The sequence below is a fragment of the Chaetodon trifascialis genome, chromosome 11 (genome assembly GCF_039877785.1).
Source record: "Chaetodon trifascialis isolate fChaTrf1 chromosome 11, fChaTrf1.hap1, whole genome shotgun sequence".
Lineage (NCBI taxonomy): Eukaryota > Metazoa > Chordata > Actinopteri > Chaetodontiformes > Chaetodontidae > Chaetodon > Chaetodon trifascialis.
The window spans coordinates 926,936-945,553 of record NC_092066.1 but is presented as its reverse complement, the minus strand read 5'-3'; the positions used below and the strand labels follow the sequence as shown (position 1 = coordinate 945,553).

Sequence of the window (18,618 nt, the reverse complement as noted above, 5' to 3'; positions counted from 1 at the left end):
TACGGATCATTTTATGGTGTTCTAAACCAAGAGTACAGACTATGACCAAAAATCTATCAATTTAAAATTCATGTACTGCAGAAGATAAATTAAAACCCTATTAACAGATTATCCAAAGAGTTTACATCAGGCAGAAATGATGACAGTTTGACAGTAGATATACATTAGGGTTGGGCGGTAATCCAGTAATAAGGTATCCAGCGGTATCTAAAAATAGCAGCGGTAGCAGTTTCATTACCATCATTAAAAAAATGCTGCGCATATAGATCTATAGGGGCCTAACATAATTATAGCAGCGTCATAACAAAAATGAAGTCCACTCCGTTCAGTGTATCTAGTTGAATTTTTACTCGAGGAAAAGGTGACTGTGCAAAAGTACATGCTAAGAATAAACCCCAGCAGTTGTACAGATGTTTTAACACAGGTGTGTCCAGGTGCATCTGGGCAGAGTACTGTTATCTCGTCCAAGCATACGGACAAACTCCTCTGTTGAAAACACTTTTTCAGCCTTTTTTCTGCTTGCTGTTGTTCTTAGCTCTCATAAAAGGACGAAATGCAAATCCATCCATCCATTATCTATACCGCCTATCCCTTTTGGGGTTGCGGGGGGCTGGAGCCTATCCCAGCTACAATGGGCGAGAGGCGGGGTACACCCTGAACCGGTCGCCAGCCGATTGCAGGGCCACATGCAAGGACAAACAAAACATTCACACTCACACTCACACCTACGGACAATTTAGAGTCATCAATTAACCTAATGAGCATGTTTTTGGTCTGTGGGAGGAAGCCGGAGTACCCGGAGAGAACCCACACATGCACAGGAAGAACATGCAAACTTCACACAGAAAGGCCCCGCCTGACCCGGGGATCGAACCGGCAACCTTCGTGCTGTGAGGCACGCGCACTACCTGCTGCACCACTGTGCAGCCACGAAATGCAAATAAAACCGTAAAATAACACTTCGGGCTGCTCAGCAGAGTCCTCTGTGAGCGCTCTGCTCGTTCATGAGACAGAGCGGTGAAACTAACTGCGTAGTTACGCCGGTCAATAGCTCAGCGACCCGCCCACATTCACCATAGAAACACCAATGACGATCGAGAAAGAAGTAAGCCCAGAGATAGGTTATTGCATGAAGAGCACTTCCTCCACTCTAGAAACCCCCTCCTCTTTATGTAAATAAGCAGGACCTTCGTGATTGATCTCAAATTAATTAGTCATAGGAGGAGACATTAGCAGGGTTTTTTCCAGCCGGAATATAACTTTTGACCACAAAACAGCAAAGGTTAGACATACTTTATGATTTAGCAAAAAAATTTTTCTGCTACTCTTTGGCTGCTAGCCTGCAGAGTTTTCGTCGCACAGTGTGGAGGCAGACATCTTCGTGATCATCAGACTCTGCTTTCATATGATACCGGGCTTTTGAGGTTTGCATGAAGTGGTGAAATCAGCAGATGCCATACCTTTGACGTGACCCATTTTTGTGTTTACGTTACATGCGCATATAATTTCTTGGGGTATGAATTCTGTTTCTTTTGGGTACCAATGCTTGGTAGAGGCTTTTAGCTGAGTTTCTCCCCGTCAGTCTGGTATGTTAAAAATTAGGATTGGTGCTTCTTAACGTGAGCATTGACCGTCTGAACTGCGTGCATGTCTCACTGCCCTGCAAAGTGATTTTTAATTAGTCACGGTAATACCGTATACCACAGGAAAATGTGGGGAAAGTTTGACGGTATCAAAATTTGGATACCTCCCAACTCTAATGTACAGATTATGAAACAAACATGGAGGATGAGTGAGATCCTGGAAATTAAGTCTCTTCAGTGTTTGTGTTTTTAGAAAGCTTCAGTTAATTATGATGTTTGTAGTGTTTCATCATCAACAACAAACCAGGTGAGATAGTCTGATCAGTTTCCAGAGTCTGCCTGCTGCGTCTCACCTGAACACATAAGTCTGCATGTTTTCATTGGGGTAGGCGTTGCCCTGGGCAATGAGGGGGACGGTCACCCTCAGACCGGCTCCCTCCAGGACTAGATCCTCCGCCGACAGACGGGTGTCCCGCCGGTCGACCCGGAAACTCAGACTCAGGTTCTGTCCATAACTCAGCATCTGGTTCCCCAAAAACTTCTCTGTGATGCACAAAAGCACAAGAAGAACACCGAGCCTGTCACACAGGTAGAGAGCACACCTGAAGGTCCTCAGACCAGCTGAGAGCGCACCTGCAGATAAGGACTGTGTGTGTACCTGGGGCTACAAAGTACATGGGGAAGTAGTCGTCTGAGATGAGGGAGATTTCCTGTCCTCTGGGAGACCACTGGATGGACACACTGGAGCCGTCACGCTGCTGACCGGTCCACCGTTCGTCATCTGAGACACACACACACACACACACACACACACACACACACACACACACACACACACACACACACACACACACACACACACACCAGTTCAGAACAGCGACACCCATCACCATGGTGACGTGTCTCCTCGGGGGCTCTGCCCTGCATCTCGCCTGCAGACGGTCTTACCTCTGGAGAAGGACGAGGTGACGGCGTGGACGCTGAAGCCTTCGGCACTGTTGCACACGGACGAGTGCTGGAAGCAGAAGCAGGGGGTGCAGCCCTGAGGGTTGTTGGGGTCCAGGTTGAAGTAGCCCAGCTTACACCTGAAGGATACGAAGAGGTTCAAACACACGGCTCAGCTCCAGCTTCCTGTGACCTTCATCACTCAGATGTGTCACCACGAGGGCCAGAGGTCAGACTCAAGCTGTGTGGTGCATCTGATGAGTCTGCATCACTTTATCATCCTGTCTTCATGAGACTAAATGACCTCACTGCTGCAGTCATCACAACATCCTTTTCTTCCTGTCCTTCTTTTCCTTTTTTCTTTCCTTCCTTCCCTTCCTTTCTGTCCTTCCTTCCTTTCGTTCCTTCCTTCTTTTCCTTCCTTCCTTTCTTCTCTTCCTTCCATCCTTCTTTTCCTTCCTTCCTTTCCTTCCTGCTAACCCATCGGTCTTCTCACACATCAAACCTTCTCACATTGAAGCAAACGGCTGATCTGACACAGCGGCGGTTTGTCAAACTACTTCCTGTACAAACTGCTGATGTGGACACACTCAGCAAGGAAGATGAGCAGACTCTGATGCTTCAGTGACATGTCCATCATCATCATCATCATCGCTGTCATCTTCATCATACATAACACCACTGTACTTCACATCAGAGGGTTAATTTAAAGGTGCTGACAGCTAAATGAAGTTGCTGACGAGCGGTGTGTGTGTGTGTGTGTGTGTGTGTGTGTGTGTGTGTGTGTGTGTGTGTGTGTTACCTGTCGCAGCTGAAGCCCTCCACGTTGTCTTTACAGCGACACTGTCCAGTGTTAACGTCACACTCCTGAGTGCTGCCAGAGGGCGAGCAAGAGCACGGCCTGATGGAAGGGGGGGGAGTTAGAGACCGGAGACAATCAGCAGTCTAATTAAGTTTTTTGGAATGTTTCCAGCAGAGGGCGCTCACAGCTCAGACACTGTTTTTCTCTGACTGACCACCAACTCATTCACCATCTTCATCATCATCTTCATGTCACAACAGTCATCGATTGATTATCATTTTTCTGTCTGTGGTTTTTCTTAGAAAAGATTAAAATCAGTCTGACGCATCAGAAGAGAAACCGCGGCAGCGTCTGCTCACACTCACATTTCTGTTCATTAACAAGATGAAACGTGTGGAGCACAGACGAGCTGCCTGAGGGCTTCTCTGCTCATCATCCACACCAACAGCCTCCATCTCTGTGCTAAGCTAGGCTAACATGTCCTGGATGCTTCAGCTGACACCAGTGATTATTCAGATTATTGATCACTGATCATCATCTTCCTGTTTTAGTTAAATGTCACAGAAGACAAGTTTCTGTTTCTGCTGAACTCAAAGGATTCACTGAATCATCAATGATTTGAGCTTTGGGGGACAGAGACGTGGAGGACCAGCAGAGATGTTGGACTGTTCCTTTAAACTCAGGGTTATTTAGACTGTGTTTAGACTATTTCTGAGCCTTATCCAGACTGAAACCATCAGGACTGTGGGTCTCTTCAGTCACGCCGCCTCAGCTGAGGGTCTGTACCTGCAGCCGGCCTCCGTCAGGCTGTGGTATCCTGGCTGGCAGCGGTCGCACTTCTCTCCAGTCACTCCAGGTTTACACGCACACACTCCTCTGTTATCACACTGAGGAGACTCAGAGCCTGAGGACACACACACACACACACACACACACACACACACACACACACACACACACACACACACACACACACACACACACACACACACACACACACACACACACACACACACACACACACACACACACACACACACACACACACACACACACACCGTTAGCATGTTGTTAACCTTCAGCCACGTGCAAACAATCAGCTCCCATTAACCAACCATTACAGGGCAGAACTGGTGTAACTGTCAAACTGCAGCTGGTTCACGTTAACCTGCGGTTTGTGGCCGCGTTCCATTTAAAAACACCAAAACCGCAAAGTTCATTCTAGTAGTTTGACGTGTTTTCACTTCAGCTTCACTTCATCAACACTTCATGTATGTACGCTGTTTCGCTGTTACGCTGTTGTTTGTTTGAGTCAGAACATCAGGTTTTTGTTTCCTTCTTTCCACGGAGGCAGAAAAAGACCAGAAAATGTTTTCTACTGAAATGATCAAAAGAAAAAACAGACAGACAGACAGACAGACAGACAGACAGACAGACAGACAGACAGACAGAGGTCACTCTGCAGACTCTTCACTGTCTATCCTGTCCAAGTGTTGTCCTTGACCTCGTGGACGACACTTGGATACAATCATTTGACAGATATTTAGCTGAGAGGGTCGACACCACTTGCACTCTATCTGTTAGCTTAGCTTAGCATAAAGACTGGGAACAGCTTGCTGGCTCTGTCAAAAGGTAACAGAATCCACGTTACATCGCTGCTGACAGGGGTTACAGGTCTGCCACATGATCCTCGCTAGCTGTTTCCACCTGCTTCCAGTCTTTGTGCTAAGCTAAGGTAAGCACAAGTCCCAAAATGTCAAACTATTCCTTTCACTAAAGACCGGACCGAGTCACATGGTCTTCACCAGCAGCTGTTACGCAGCAGGTGGTGATGTCAACAGTTCCTTTCCCTGAAGACGGCCATGAGATGCTGCTGAAAGCTCAGGGAGAAGCTGGTTAGTAGCCCCTGGGTTTGTCCTGCTCTGCATCTCTGCTGCACTTCGCTGAACTCACCGACGCTGTTACACACACAGGGCAGGCAGCGGCTGCCGCTCTGCTCTCTGTAGTAGTTGTCCAGGCAGCGCTCGCAGTTTGGGCCGTCGGTGTTGTCGGCACAGTTTCTGCAGTGACCTCCGTGACCCGTGGCCCGGTACAGCTCTGCATCGAAGTAACACTCAGAGCTCTTCCCGTTACAGTCACAGGCTGAGGGAAAGACAGAGATTCACCATCACAGCGCTGCTAATAAAGCTTTGTTCAAATCTTTAGACCAGCCGGCCGAGAGCTGACGTCAGCACATGTAGATGTACTTCAGAGGACGTTCTTTAACTCACTAAGTAGTACAAGTGGCACTAAAGCAGCACCAGAAGGAGAGCAGTAATAGCAGTTGTACAACAGTAGTAGAACAGTAGTAGTACGACGGTAGCAGCAGTAAAGCTGTAACAGATGCAGTTCAGTTCTTCTATGGCGGTCACATAACTGTTTGCTGGAGTATTCACTGTGCTGAGCAAAAACTGTTAAAAACAGGTTAAATGAGGTGAAAGCTCAGCTGTACTTAAACATGTAAATGTCAGGGTGTTGTTTCCATACTATCAGGCTCCTCCAGCTTCCTGTGCTGGTGTGAGCCCTGCAGGATGGATTAACTGGACTGTGGGAGAGAACTGCACCAGTATTCCCTGAACACACTTAGTCATGCATCTGCACTGTGATATAGGAACTACAGCTCCCACAACCCCCCAGAGACAGCCATGACTAATGCTGAGGCTCCCCGTCTGGATGGCCTGAGATCACTTCCTGCATCATGTGATCTGTTCTATAGGCCTTTACATCCCACTGGTCCCGAGTCTGAAGTTTACAGTTTTGTTTTGTTTGTTTTTTTTGTCTTCATTTGGTTCATTTGCTGTTATTATTACCAGATGGAACAGCTGTAAACAACAGTAGAAGAAGAAGAAACTGCAGGAGCGGCAGAACTTAAGCATTAACAGCTGTAGAGAAGCAGTAAAAACAGAAATAAAGCAGCAGCAGTAGCCACAAAAAATGCAGTAGCAGTACTGTTAAAGCAGCCGTAACTGCAGTAATGCCGTCGTAACTGCAGTAAAGCAGTCGTAGGTGCAGTACAGCAGTCGTAGGTGCAGTAAAGCAGTCGTAACTGCAGTAAAGCAGCTGTAGCTGCAGTAAAGGAGCAGCTCAGCTCAGCAGACTCACGCAGACACTCATTGGCGTTGTCAGCGGTCGCCCTCCTCCACGGCCGGTCGTTGTAGAACGGTTTGCAGACGCTGCAGTCGTCGCCCTCTGTGTTGTGTTTGCAGTTACACACCAGTCGTCCTCTGCTGTTCTTCACACACTCACTGGCATGGCCGTTGCACTTACACCTGAGAGGACAGACACACACCTGTTACACACACGTCCTCCTCATTGCTTTAAGCCTCTTTGCATTAATTTTCTATGACAACAGACAGGAAGTCTGGTCCATCTGGGTGGACGGTGCTGACAGTGTTACTGGTTCTGATGAGGTGTTTCCGCTCTGAGGGAAGTTTTTGTTGAGGCTGCTCGGGGGCAGAGCCCCTCACAGCAGGTCAGGACTTGCTCAGCAGCCACCTTTGCTTATTGTCTCAGGTGTTTCTTGGCAGAGAGCTGTGGAAAAACTGATGGCGAGAAGGACGACTGAAGCATTAAGCTAGAAAAAGCCGCAGCACACACAAAACCTGCATTAATCAATTCTCCAGTTGTAGCCCAGCTTTTATTTTTCTACCCCAGCTGCACAGATACATGGGGAAGGCACTGAAGGACGGATAAATCCCTGCACACGTGTTGTTCAAACATCTGCTGAAGGGAAAAAGTGAAAGCGTCGTGTGTGGTTCACCAGCAACATTCAGGAATTTAATCATTATCTGACTGTGGGATGAGAGTCAAGTATCTGCCTGCACAAATATGAGTGGAAGTACACACTACTACTCTGAATTAATTTCCCCATCCTCTGAGGACTGTTCGCTTCAAAAAGACGTCACGGCAAGCCTTTTCTCTGAGCGGCTTCAGGGCCAGAACACGCAGACGCTACAGAATTCATGTGGAAAGATCAACGTGATCACACGGGGTGACTCATATTTCTGTTTCCTGTGACAACATCAGGATATTTAAGAAGGTGGAGAAGAGAAAGGAACCAGTTTGGGATAAAATAACTTCAAGCGCCTCTCCTGAGTCAAAGTCCTGTGTTTGACCTGTGATCCACCCTGTCCTTGTCCCTGAATGGACTTTGTCCCTTCTTAACACAAAACGTGATCTTTCTCCTAACAAAGTGGTTTTGGTGCCTAAACGTAACCAAACTGTCTGTTTGACCGAGAGAAACAGAGAAATGAGCTCTTTTCTTAACGTGATCTCAGATCAGCAGACCCCTTTGACCTTTGACACTGGTTAGCTAGCAGAATGCTAGCATCGACTTCAAGTTAGAAACCAGACTTATCTTGACTTAAGTTAACTATAACATGGTTATCTTTGACTTTGGTTACTGTTCCTGCAGCTTCTGCCTGGTTAGCTTTTATCTTCAGTCCACTAATGCAAATCAAACATTAGTTCATAATTTTCACCTCCAGCTCGATGTGTTGCCTGTCCTGATGACTCAACCTTCACACGGCTGGAAGTTTGAAAATGTTGGAGAAGTTCAGAGGACTCTTAAAGTCCGACATCTGACACGTGAGCTGGTCGTCAGGTGAACAAGTTCAGGTAAATCTGGGTGGAGCTGAGAGGGGAAAAGGCTCCTCAGAAACCTCTCCTTAGATAAATAAAGGTGAGATTCTGACAGGTGCTCCAGCTCATGACTCTTCCCTTTTCTTCCGCCCATCATGGCGGTCGGTCTGCCCCATTCCAGTTCTCTGTAATCCAGCCCTGCCGGCCAGGAATGTCAGGAATGCCGGCTGTGTAATGGAAATCTGCTCCACATTTCAAACAGATTATGGCTGCGGAGGCCGTGCAGCGTGGCTGTTTAACACTCTCGTAATGCCTGTCGAAACCTTTTTTTCAGACGAGCAGGAAAAGGAGTTCTTATGTGGATTCCTGCAGGCCACAGGGAAGAGGACCACACAGTGAAACACGAAGACCAGGACCCACAGAACCACCTGAGCACACTCAGTCACTCAGGGAGTCTCCTTTGTCTGAGCAGGTTTCATGAAGCTCAGTCTGCTGAAACTTGTTCCCACTCAGACATAAACAGGACCAAACGTCTCTTTTAGCAAGTTTGCTCCAGTTTTAACTGAAGGTGATGTTATTCACTGTGACAATAAGCATCACGAGCTGCAGATCTGCTGAAAACATTAAATCAATCTGCTGCCTCATCACTCAGGACACAAGGATACATGCAGTCTTTCTTTACCTTCCTCCTACAGCGAAGTCAGAGATTGCGTAGTAGTAGGACTTGAGGACCTTGGGGTCATTAAAAACCTCATCTCCAAACGTGTTGAGCCTGTTCAGGGTAACTCTGATGTCCGTGGCCGTCACCCAGTCCTGCAAGAGACACAACATGGATGCGCTGTTAGAGACATCAGGCCCGTCAGTCAGTAAGGAAAAACATTTAGAGACATTTTGAGTATCATCTGCCTCTGCAACAGAAAGACCCAGAAACACCAGAGAGACACCAATGTGTCCGAGCATCGGCCAGGAAACGCTCCTGAAGACGAACCTGGAAGAAGAAGAACACCTGAAACCACTTTCTGGTCTGAGCATTATTAGAATTCATCCTGAGGGGAACACGAAGGTCTAAGCTGTGTTTTATCACAACCGAGCCAGTATTTCAGTTTGAACACGTGACCGCCGCCGCCGCCATCCAGTGCGCCAAACTCAGACGCTGTGTGAAGTATTCAAACATGGAGGCTCCCTCATTCACACGAAGCCTGGATCAATCTGCAGACAGGGAGGGGGTTTGAGTCTCTGGCTGTGGGAAACAGTGACGCAACACCGCAAACAGGAGAACTGTGACATTTTTACCGAAACGGAAATTATTTTCTTGGCATTGTGATACGAGACCCAGATGCACAGAATTACTGAAGGACACCTGCTCGGCTTCACGTCGTCTCATCACGGAGGACAAGGAAGGTTTCTCATGGGAAACACAGAGCGAAGGCCAGCGATAGCTTTGTCGAGCGGTATCAGTGCGAGGCTTATCGAGCCCCGCCCATGGCTCAGAGCAGCTGTTTGAAGACAAAAAAAAAACCATGCATCAGATCTGAACCAGGTCTGAACAAAAGCCCGAGTCCCCCAGCTGCAGGAGAGTGGGAACACTTGTTTAAATGTTAATCCATATCTGACGTGAACACCGCTGCTGCCAGGAAACATGAGAAATTAATGGTCCATGGCTCAAATGCGTCTTGGACCCCCCCCCCCAAAAAAATGTTCTGACTTCAAACCTCCAGAGGAAGCTGTTAACACATCTGCTGACAGCCCATTGGCCTCCTGTCAGACACCAAATGTGTTTCAGGGACTCCACACGACATTCAGACATCACAGAGTGATGAAACATCCAAATAAAATAAGAGCAAAGAAATCTCCACATAAAAGCACAAAGTCAGAGGAAACAGCCGGTACTGAACATACCGTACGTTTATCCACCCACTCAGGGAAACTTCAGCCTCCTCCTGTGACTTTGCATGTTTATGTCAAATCCTCAAATAACTGCTGGGAATGTGGAACAGGTTTCTGATTCACCCACCAGTCACTGCCAGCTGTGACAGGAAGTCCACCTGTCCCAAAACGGTGACCTCTGAGTCGCAACACTCTGCTGGCACCCATTAATGCACACAGAAACAAAAATACACAAACACAACAACCAAACATGTTCCAGCTCTGCTCCGTTCTCCTCCCAGTCTGCAGAGTCCCCCGAGGCATCCAGGAGGCCCCGGTCAGATGCTGAACTCAGCAGCTGCCTGATGTTCATGAAGAGAATCAGCGGTTGTCCCGTTGCTGCCTGTGGATGTCCAAGCGTCTCATCCTTTCAGTATCTGGGCAGGTGTATTCATGCACATGTAGCCAGCTCGTACGGTAATAAACTTTGGAGAACGCATCCGGCGGACCCTCATGGACATGGAGGACGGTCACATGGACCTTCATGGCTTTGAGTCATGTGAGCTCAGTAAAACTCATTAGGTCTTAAAACTAGCTTTTAATGCAAAGCCCCTCCACAAATGACCAAAAACACGTTCATAAGTTGCTATTATTAAACATCACTGAATAATTCAGTTTCTGTGATGCTGATATGACCGGCCTGCTCTCTGGAGACTTGCTTTAAACCAGGAAACAGCTGATGGCACTGATTCAATGTGAAGCTACAACAGAAGTTTTCCAGCAGCTTTCAGCTCCTGACACTTCCTGGTGCGGTCCAGAATCGGAGGGTCTCTCACTGTAACTGCAGCATGACGTTCATCAGCTGCCAAACACTGATGGAGGCTCAGGTTTTGGTGGACGCCCTGCTTCTGGTTGACATTTGGCTCTGATGAAGGTGCGTCATTGTGGAAAACTTTGGCGCAGCTGCTTTCTCAGCTGGTCAGTTATCTGCAGTTTTCTGGAAGCTTCCTGCCGACGCCCAGCCGTCTTCATGAATCGACTCATATCGCCTGTCTGGCAGCTGCAGCTCTTCAGGCTGTCCAGTCCAGGAAGCTCATGCAGGTCCTCGGCTGAGTCAACGCCATCTAAACCGCACGGAACATTTGTTTGCCATCAATCTTGTGCAGCTCCGTGGCAGCGTGGAACGCCTCGGCCGGGACAGGAAGAGCGCTGCCTGCCACTAAAGTCCTCTGAGGACCACAAACGTCCAGCCGAGCTGCAGCAGACTGCAGGCTGGGAACGTCCTCTGTCAGCAAGTACATCTACTGCTACTCTGACACAAGTTCTACACGTTTTACTTCCACTTTCTTGCAGTTCAGAGGGAAGTCAGTACATGAATGTAACAGTCAGACACTAGTTACCTTCAGGATCACACGACAGCTGCTAATGTGCTCACCTGTTCAGAGTTTTTGGAACAGAGAACATTAAGCTGAAACAGGGGGATGATGCTGTTTCATCCTCACTGATCTCCATGAGGTTTGCTGAATGTAATGTTACGTAGGTGTTTTCTGTAGAGCGAGCTGCTGACGTTTCCCCTGGTGTTCTTCACAGCAGAGGCGAACCAGCTCGAGCGGCGACGTGCTGAGCTTTGGATCTAATGAAGAGCCGTTCATGAGCTTTTTCACCAGAAATCTGACGGAGCATTGGGGCGGTGGCTGAGGACTGACAGCAGATCAGCAGTTTATGCTCCTGTTCAGCTCTTTGTTCTGTCAAAGGTGGGAAAGGTTTCACACAGACTCACTTCTGAACATGGAGACGAGGCACCGACATGAAGAGCATGAAGTCACTGAGCAGCTTTAAGCTGGTCTGAACGTGAATAGAGTGAGTGCTGACTGCTGTCCTCTCTAACCATACAGGACAGTTTTGTCTCTTGAGCCTCACACATTTATTCAAATGACACAATCCTAAAGTCAGCTCAGATATGTGACACCTGTGGCACAGCGGCTGCAAGTCGACGCTGCTTTATTTTAAGGGCTCTCGAGCCAAAACGATTGAGAAGTGCAGCTCTAGAATAAAACTGAGTGATAGCTGGTCGGCAGCCAAATGGGCCGTTAAGGTGGACCATCTCAGCTGTGGTTATTTCCTACTCGGAGATGACAGACAGCAGGAATGTCAGGGAGCGACAAACAGCCGTCTGACGCCTCCGACAGGCCGCCGCCTCCAAAAAGAGTCCCAGCTTCAGTATAAATAGCTTCATGCCGACAAGTCAAATAAGGAAGTTTACAGCTGAGCTGCAGAGCTAAGTCTGTTCATTTACACGGAGTATGAGTGACGGAGGGACAGAGGGACCAAGACGGACGAGATCCGAACCCCTCCATCGCCTCTGCAGTCTTGCATACACTTGCATCAGTGCATACACTGTGTGTACATGTGTGATCCACAGCCTCAGGTCACTGCTAAAGGACACACTCAAACCTGTCTGACATCAGCCAGTCCACCAGAGCAGAGGACAGATGTCTGCGTCCTCTATTCTGTCATTATTTTTTTCTGTGGAACTCAGTGGAGGCGTTGGTGGGCCTGAGGAGGCAGAAGCATCCAGATCATCCACAAAAACTAAAAGAGACTCTGGCCTAAAGAAAGTCTGAACCCTGAGGTCTCAGTATGTCCTCCCACTGCTCCGCCATCTGACCGAAAGTATCCCTGCATGGTGGAAAACCCTGCCCTGCCCTGCCCCCCCTCCGCCCCCCCCCCCCCAAAAAAACATAACAAATAAGAAAATCAAGTTTTCTGTCCACATTCAGAGAGCAGAGAGGAGAATCAGCTCCAAACATGATGCAACACAGCAAGCAGAGAAGAATGAAAACAGCCTCTGCGAAGATTGAGCAACGAGCTGAGCCGCAGAGTTAAGAAACATGGAAACACAAACACACTGGGGTGGGGGTGGGGGGGAGCAGAGCAGAGAGAAGCCTTCCAGCTGCAGGCTGAGCCAAACTGAGCTGCTGCTGCTGCAGTGGGAAACCCGGGGGCGCAACAGGTCGCAACACTTGGCAGCATCCGACCTGACCTGCAGAAAGGAATGCTGGGGAAAAAACACCATCACACCGCCTGCTCCTCACAGAACCAGAAGGAGTTCCAGGCAGAGGAGCAGCAGCTAACGGCAGGAAAGCAGCCCCAGACGGTTCTGGACGACGCCATTTTTAATGGCATTAATTGACTTCAGTGAAGCTTGAATGCTAACGAGGCTCCTCCACCTTAACCACTGACGCCTTAACCACCGACGCCTTAACCACCGACGCCTTAACCACCGACGCTTTAACCACCGACGCTTTAACCACCGACGCCGTAATGAGCTTCACAGCTTTTCATGAATACTTCAACGTTAATGAAAAAGTCTGCTTCACCTGACCGCCTCCATCCTTAATTCTACCGTTTCCTCTGTGCCTGCTGGTCAGAGCGAGCCCGCTGAGACCTGCTTCACTGCTTCATTCATTCATTTCTATTCTGAGCTCAGACTGAATGCTGGACCAGGGAGACGTCGTCACACTGTCATGGTTTTCTACCCCTGACATTTACATTCAGGCTTACGGGAGCAGGGAAAACCACTTCCTGTTTCCTGTCTGTGTGCCTGGACATCCTGCAGCTCTCACCTGGAGGACGGGGCTGTTGTCGAAGTTGTAGGCGCTGGGTCGGCCCTCCAGCGTGGAGAACGCCACGTTTCCGCCGGTGAGCGGCGAGATGTCACTGAAGTCGTCGGTGCAGAGCGCCTGCTGCTCGTCCTCTCCGGTGCGGATGAAGCCGCGGCTCGCCTTCTGGTACGTCTTCTCGCAGGAGCCGCTGTAGTACTGGTACGGCACCCAGGGCCCGCCCTCGCTGGTCCGCTTGTAGATGGCAAAGCTCTCCGGACGGCTGGTGTGGAACTTGAGCCGGACGTAGGTGATGTCAAAGGCCTTACCTGCAGAGAAGAGGAAGGGTGTGAATGGTCACATTTAATCATCTTTACAACATTTAGATGCTAATTTAAACAGAATCTGTTCATTTCAGAAGCTCATCTTCACGACCCTCCACTGGAACATGAACGCACCACGACACCTGCCGCACTGCAGAGTGCTGTGTGATCGGCTAATGTTAAGAATTTAGTCAAAAAAGCCATTTTCAACTCATTTTTCACTTCCTTCCAGAAGTAATTTCAAATTTTAAAATAAATCTGTGAAGTCTCTTCTGTCCAAACATTTAAATGTTTTTTTCTTATCAGTCAGTGAAAAGTTTAAAGTCCTTCAGTGAGGACAGAGGACGTCAGTGAACAGAAGTCAATCACATTGAGCCAAAAACATTAAATCCACCTGATTTCTCTGCCTGATTTCAGCTTCATGCAATCTTTCTCCCAAACAAACAAAACACACACTCTTTCCAGGCCTTCCAGACCTCCTCGAGCAGCTGCAAGTCCACACCAACTCTAAGTTAATCAAAGTGAATTTCCAGGAAACAAGCCGGAAGCAGCAGAATCACTGTTCACTCTGAGACGTGCAGCAGGAATGTGAAGCGCAGCTGGATCGAGCCGAAGCGTTTGGTCCTTTAACTCCTGATGCTTGGCTCAGCGCTGCCGCGGCCATGACCACACATTTTTGACAAGTCTGAGCAGGCCAGTGAGCAGACGGCTAAATGTTCCAGGAGCCGTCAGTCAGCACGCCGCCATGTTTGAGCCGGGCGGCAGGGGGTACGGCTGTTTGCTCAGCCAAAGAATCTGCTGTGTAAACAGCGCACTGACAGGGGCCCCGGCCCTGCGGGGGCCTCCGCATCGACACCAAATAAAGGTGAAGCAGCTGATAGGAATGATGGGACGCCCACAAAGGCTGCAGTTTACTACAGGAAACAATGACACGACGGCAAACACACCGACCTCCTCCTCCCAGTGTGTCTGTGTGTGCGTGTGTGTGCAAGTGTGTGCATGCGTGTGCGTGTGTGTGTGTGTGCGAGTGTGTGTGTCACTGCAGGCTTGTGAGGAACTCTGCTTGGTCAAGGTTAGATAAGAATATAAGAAACTATATGAAGAAATGAAATGTATGAAACTGGAATCAACTGGTCAGTGAATGCAGCACCACTCTAAAAACAACATGTTGAGCGGCGCTGGGGGGGGTGTATCACATCATCAATAAATTAATTAATGGGTCAGCAGCTGACAGGATGAGCTGCTCTCTTCCTGTCATGTGACAGGAAGTCTGGGTTTTTTCACAACACCTTCAGGAACCTTCAGGTAATTTTCCACACACACACACACACACACACACACACACACACACACACACACACACACACACACACACACACACACACACACACACACACACACACACACACACTTCATATGAGCAACAGATGTGAAGGAACGTGCGCTTGTTAATAGCCACGTGATTGGCCGATGCAGCACAGTGCTGAATGACGTCGTGCAGCTGAAGATGAGCTCCAGTTCAAATGATGAAGAGGAGGCAGCCTGCAGGTCAAACTCAACCAATCAGACTACAGCTCAGACCACAGCGGCCACAGGAGAGACTCCAGGTGTTAAATCTGTCAGCCTGAAGCAGAAAATGAGACCACACGTTTACTTAGACTTTTACAGCTTTCATGTCTGGAAATCCAAATATTCTTCGTGTGCTTCCTCTGCAGAACTTTGGACATTTCCCCAAATGAAGGTCGACGCTCCAGAACAAAGATCATTTTATCTCCATCAGATCCTGAACAACTGGGACCTGAAGCATCTCTTCACTCTGAAAACTCTCTGGCCTCACATCAAAGAGTCAGCGTGAAGCGTCTTCTAAAGCGGCGTCTCTGCAGCGGGGGACAAACACCGGCCGGCAGGAACAGGCTGCCATTGACATCTTTAATAAAAAACGCCTCCACATCCTCACCGACAGGACAAAAGCATCAGAGGAAGAGAGCGAGAACACAAAGAGCTCTCAGCCCTGAACCCAGCTGGCTGCTGGGACCAGACCAGACACTCCGATTGGACAAGGAGACGTGGAGGACGTGAAACTGCTGTATGACAAAAACACTTCAGAGGGGGAGAGGAAGAACCTGTTTTCTGAAACGCTGCAGCAGCTGACGATGAAGATGACGGGACGACTTCTTTGTCTCCATTGTGAAAGCTCTGTCTGCTGCTGCCTGACCTTCAGTCTTCATCTGGACTGACACCCGTTAACGACCAGTTCAACCAGCACCAGCCGCTGATTGGCTGATCGAATGTCAGGTCACATTTTGCCTCAAATGAACAAAACTCAGTTTATTTACTGAGAACTAAAAGAATCAGATTATAGTCAGATTAGACGGACACGCTGAGGACAGACAGAGTGCTGTCCAGTGTTTAGAAGACACAAGGTCTTTGCGCACCCCGATGATCACGACCAATCAGAGCAGAGTGTGACTCATAAGCCGCACAGTTAACGGACAGCTGTGGACTGAGACTGACTGCGTCTTCATGTCTTCAGCCTTTTCCCTCCACATGTGCACCATGACAAGCGCTCGATTAACCAATCAGAGAGAAGCATCGTCGATGTGGTTGAGTGTCTGCTGGAGGAATTCTGTCTCTTCTTCGGAACAATCGCTGTATTGACGAGAGAAGAATTTACAGTCCGGAGCGCAAACAAAGAGGATGCTGTATGCTTTGACTCTCTCGTCCCGCATGACCACGGACAAAAACCTCAAACACGAGCGGCTCGGAGTGACAGCTTTCAATCCAGACTTCATTCAACGTCTCCGTCACTTCTAACAGAGCTGAGCTCAGAGGACAACACCTGGAGAGGTGACAGGCCTCTTCTTCTTCAAACGCACCTTTCTTCTTTGGCTTTTCACACCACTTAGGTCCTTGATTTTATGTGCATAGATATTTTATCATTTCATCTTCTTATCTCTTTAATCTTTTTATTTATTATGTTTTATTGTGTTTATTTTACTGCACAGCACTTTGGAAACCTTTGTGTTTATTTAAAATTGTGCTTTAGAAATAAAATGGATTGGATTGGTAATGGCACAGGAAGGCATCTACCAAAATAAAAGCCCACAAACGTTCATATCAAACGAGAAATGAAATCAAAGGCAGTGAAGTCCAACAGATAACTGCATCTTTAACGCATCGACGGCACATAATCACATTTAGCTTACGTAATTCGTGGCAGTGTGTCCTCTGCAGTGTCTGCAGGGGATAGAGAACTGGTGCCTGAGGAGCAAAGCTCAGGGCAGAGGAGGTCCACCAAGCGCTCGTTACTGTTCAAGATGATGAAGAAGAGCTGAAACGATTCTTAAATGAATCTGTTGAACCCTGAATAAAGAGGACGGAGACGACGTGGACGGACAGAGCTGACTGACTGACCTGGAAACAGTGTCTTCAGACAAACGTGGACTCAACCTTTAAGTCAAAGCTCCAAACACTGAGCAGCTTTCAGTTTTAAGCCTCGCCGCTGAGAAACAACGCTGACGCCGTCTATTAGCCCGGTTTGCTTTAAGCAGAGCATCGCGTCTATTGAGGGGCGCTGACCCCGGGACACCCTCCTCGGGGGGCCCAGAGTCAGGTCTGAACATGAAAAGAGCCTCCAACCGTTCAGGGGAAGGAACTTTTCTTTCTAAGACTGTTTGGGGAGGGTTGGGGGGGTGACGGCAGGAATGAACCGGCTGGAATGTGTTTCCGCCGGGCAGTGACGCCGGACGGAGCGATGGACGGAGACAGACAGAGTCCACAGAGGAGAAAAGAGGGCGAGCGAGCAACACAGGCTATTCATGTCAAGGAGAGAGAAAGGGAGAGAGAGACAGAGGGCTGCTGGGAGTTTTTCCTGCCCAGATATGGAAGACATGACAACTGACTGGGGGGGAGGGGAGGGGGGGGCTGTCAGACCCTGCTGAAGTGTCCGTGAGCAACAGACACGAGTCCTGCCAGCTGACCTCTGACCTCTGAGCTCTTCATCAGCTGCTGGAGTCATCAGGACGAGCCGTCCACGCCAAACTCAAAGTGTGTGTCTGTCCTGTTAAGACAGGCAGACAGACAGACTGAGGCCTCTGCCAGCATTAAAAACAGGAATGAGTCTGAAATCCCGTCTGTCCTTCTTAACATCCTCTGGACAACACAGAGGAAGCTGACGAGACAAAGAGGTTAAAGCAGACCTGTCCGTGTCCTCGCTCTGGATTCCTGCTGTCTGTCCTATCATCAGACGTTAGGAGGACCAAAGCTCGCCGGTTCAAGCAGATGAAGAAGAGCGTGATCACAGCAGAGGACACAGCAGCACAGATACCAGTCAGAGGACACGTCTGCGCTCCACCATATCAGCATGTTTGTCCACAACACCAAGTTTGGATGTCCATATAAAGAAGGTCTGATCCTCATCAGAGGTCAGAGACGCAGATGTTTGTCTTCCCACAGAGAGAAGACAGATTTAACGAGGAAGACGTCCTTGAGGAGGACAGATTAGGACGGGGGAGGTTCACACACAACTCCTGAGAGGACTAATGAGCTCCGCTGTCCTTCAGGACGTTGGAAAAAACTTTATTTTTCACTGTAAAGAGACGAGAGACATCACATCCTCTACAAGACAGCTAGCGCCATCCAATCGGGTCAAAATCAGGACATGAATGCGCTGTTAGCAGTGAAGTGTGATCTGACCTCTGACCTCCTTCCTATTGGCTGCAGGTTGTTAATTTGAAAGGTTTTCGTGGTCACATGACCATCAGTCCTTAAACGCAACATTTTTTTTTCAGTGCATTCCTGTGAATCGTCTTCCCGCCAATGGAGCGGAGCCTCGGGGTCGGCCTTGGGGTCGGGAGAAGGAGGTTACAGTTGTTGTG

The 18,618-nt window shown here is 48.7% G+C and overlaps 1 protein-coding gene across 1 annotated transcript in view; it reads right to left on the bottom strand.

The window, feature by feature from the left end:
- lamc1 (laminin, gamma 1) overlaps window positions 1-18,618 on the bottom strand; it is a 39,084-nt gene that overhangs the window by 7,855 nt on the left and 12,611 nt on the right. Inside the window, exons 2-10 of the mRNA XM_070974331.1 lie at window positions 13,443-13,747; window positions 8,633-8,763; window positions 6,472-6,638; window positions 5,284-5,472; window positions 4,117-4,234; window positions 3,331-3,429; window positions 2,532-2,668; window positions 2,242-2,364; window positions 1,937-2,126 (exon numbers count right to left, since the gene is read on the bottom strand). Coding sequence (XP_070830432.1) covers window positions 1,937-2,126; window positions 2,242-2,364; window positions 2,532-2,668; window positions 3,331-3,429; window positions 4,117-4,234; window positions 5,284-5,472; window positions 6,472-6,638; window positions 8,633-8,763; window positions 13,443-13,747 — 1,459 coding nt within the window. The remainder of the gene's footprint in view (window positions 1-1,936; window positions 2,127-2,241; window positions 2,365-2,531; window positions 2,669-3,330; window positions 3,430-4,116; window positions 4,235-5,283; window positions 5,473-6,471; window positions 6,639-8,632; window positions 8,764-13,442; window positions 13,748-18,618) is intronic.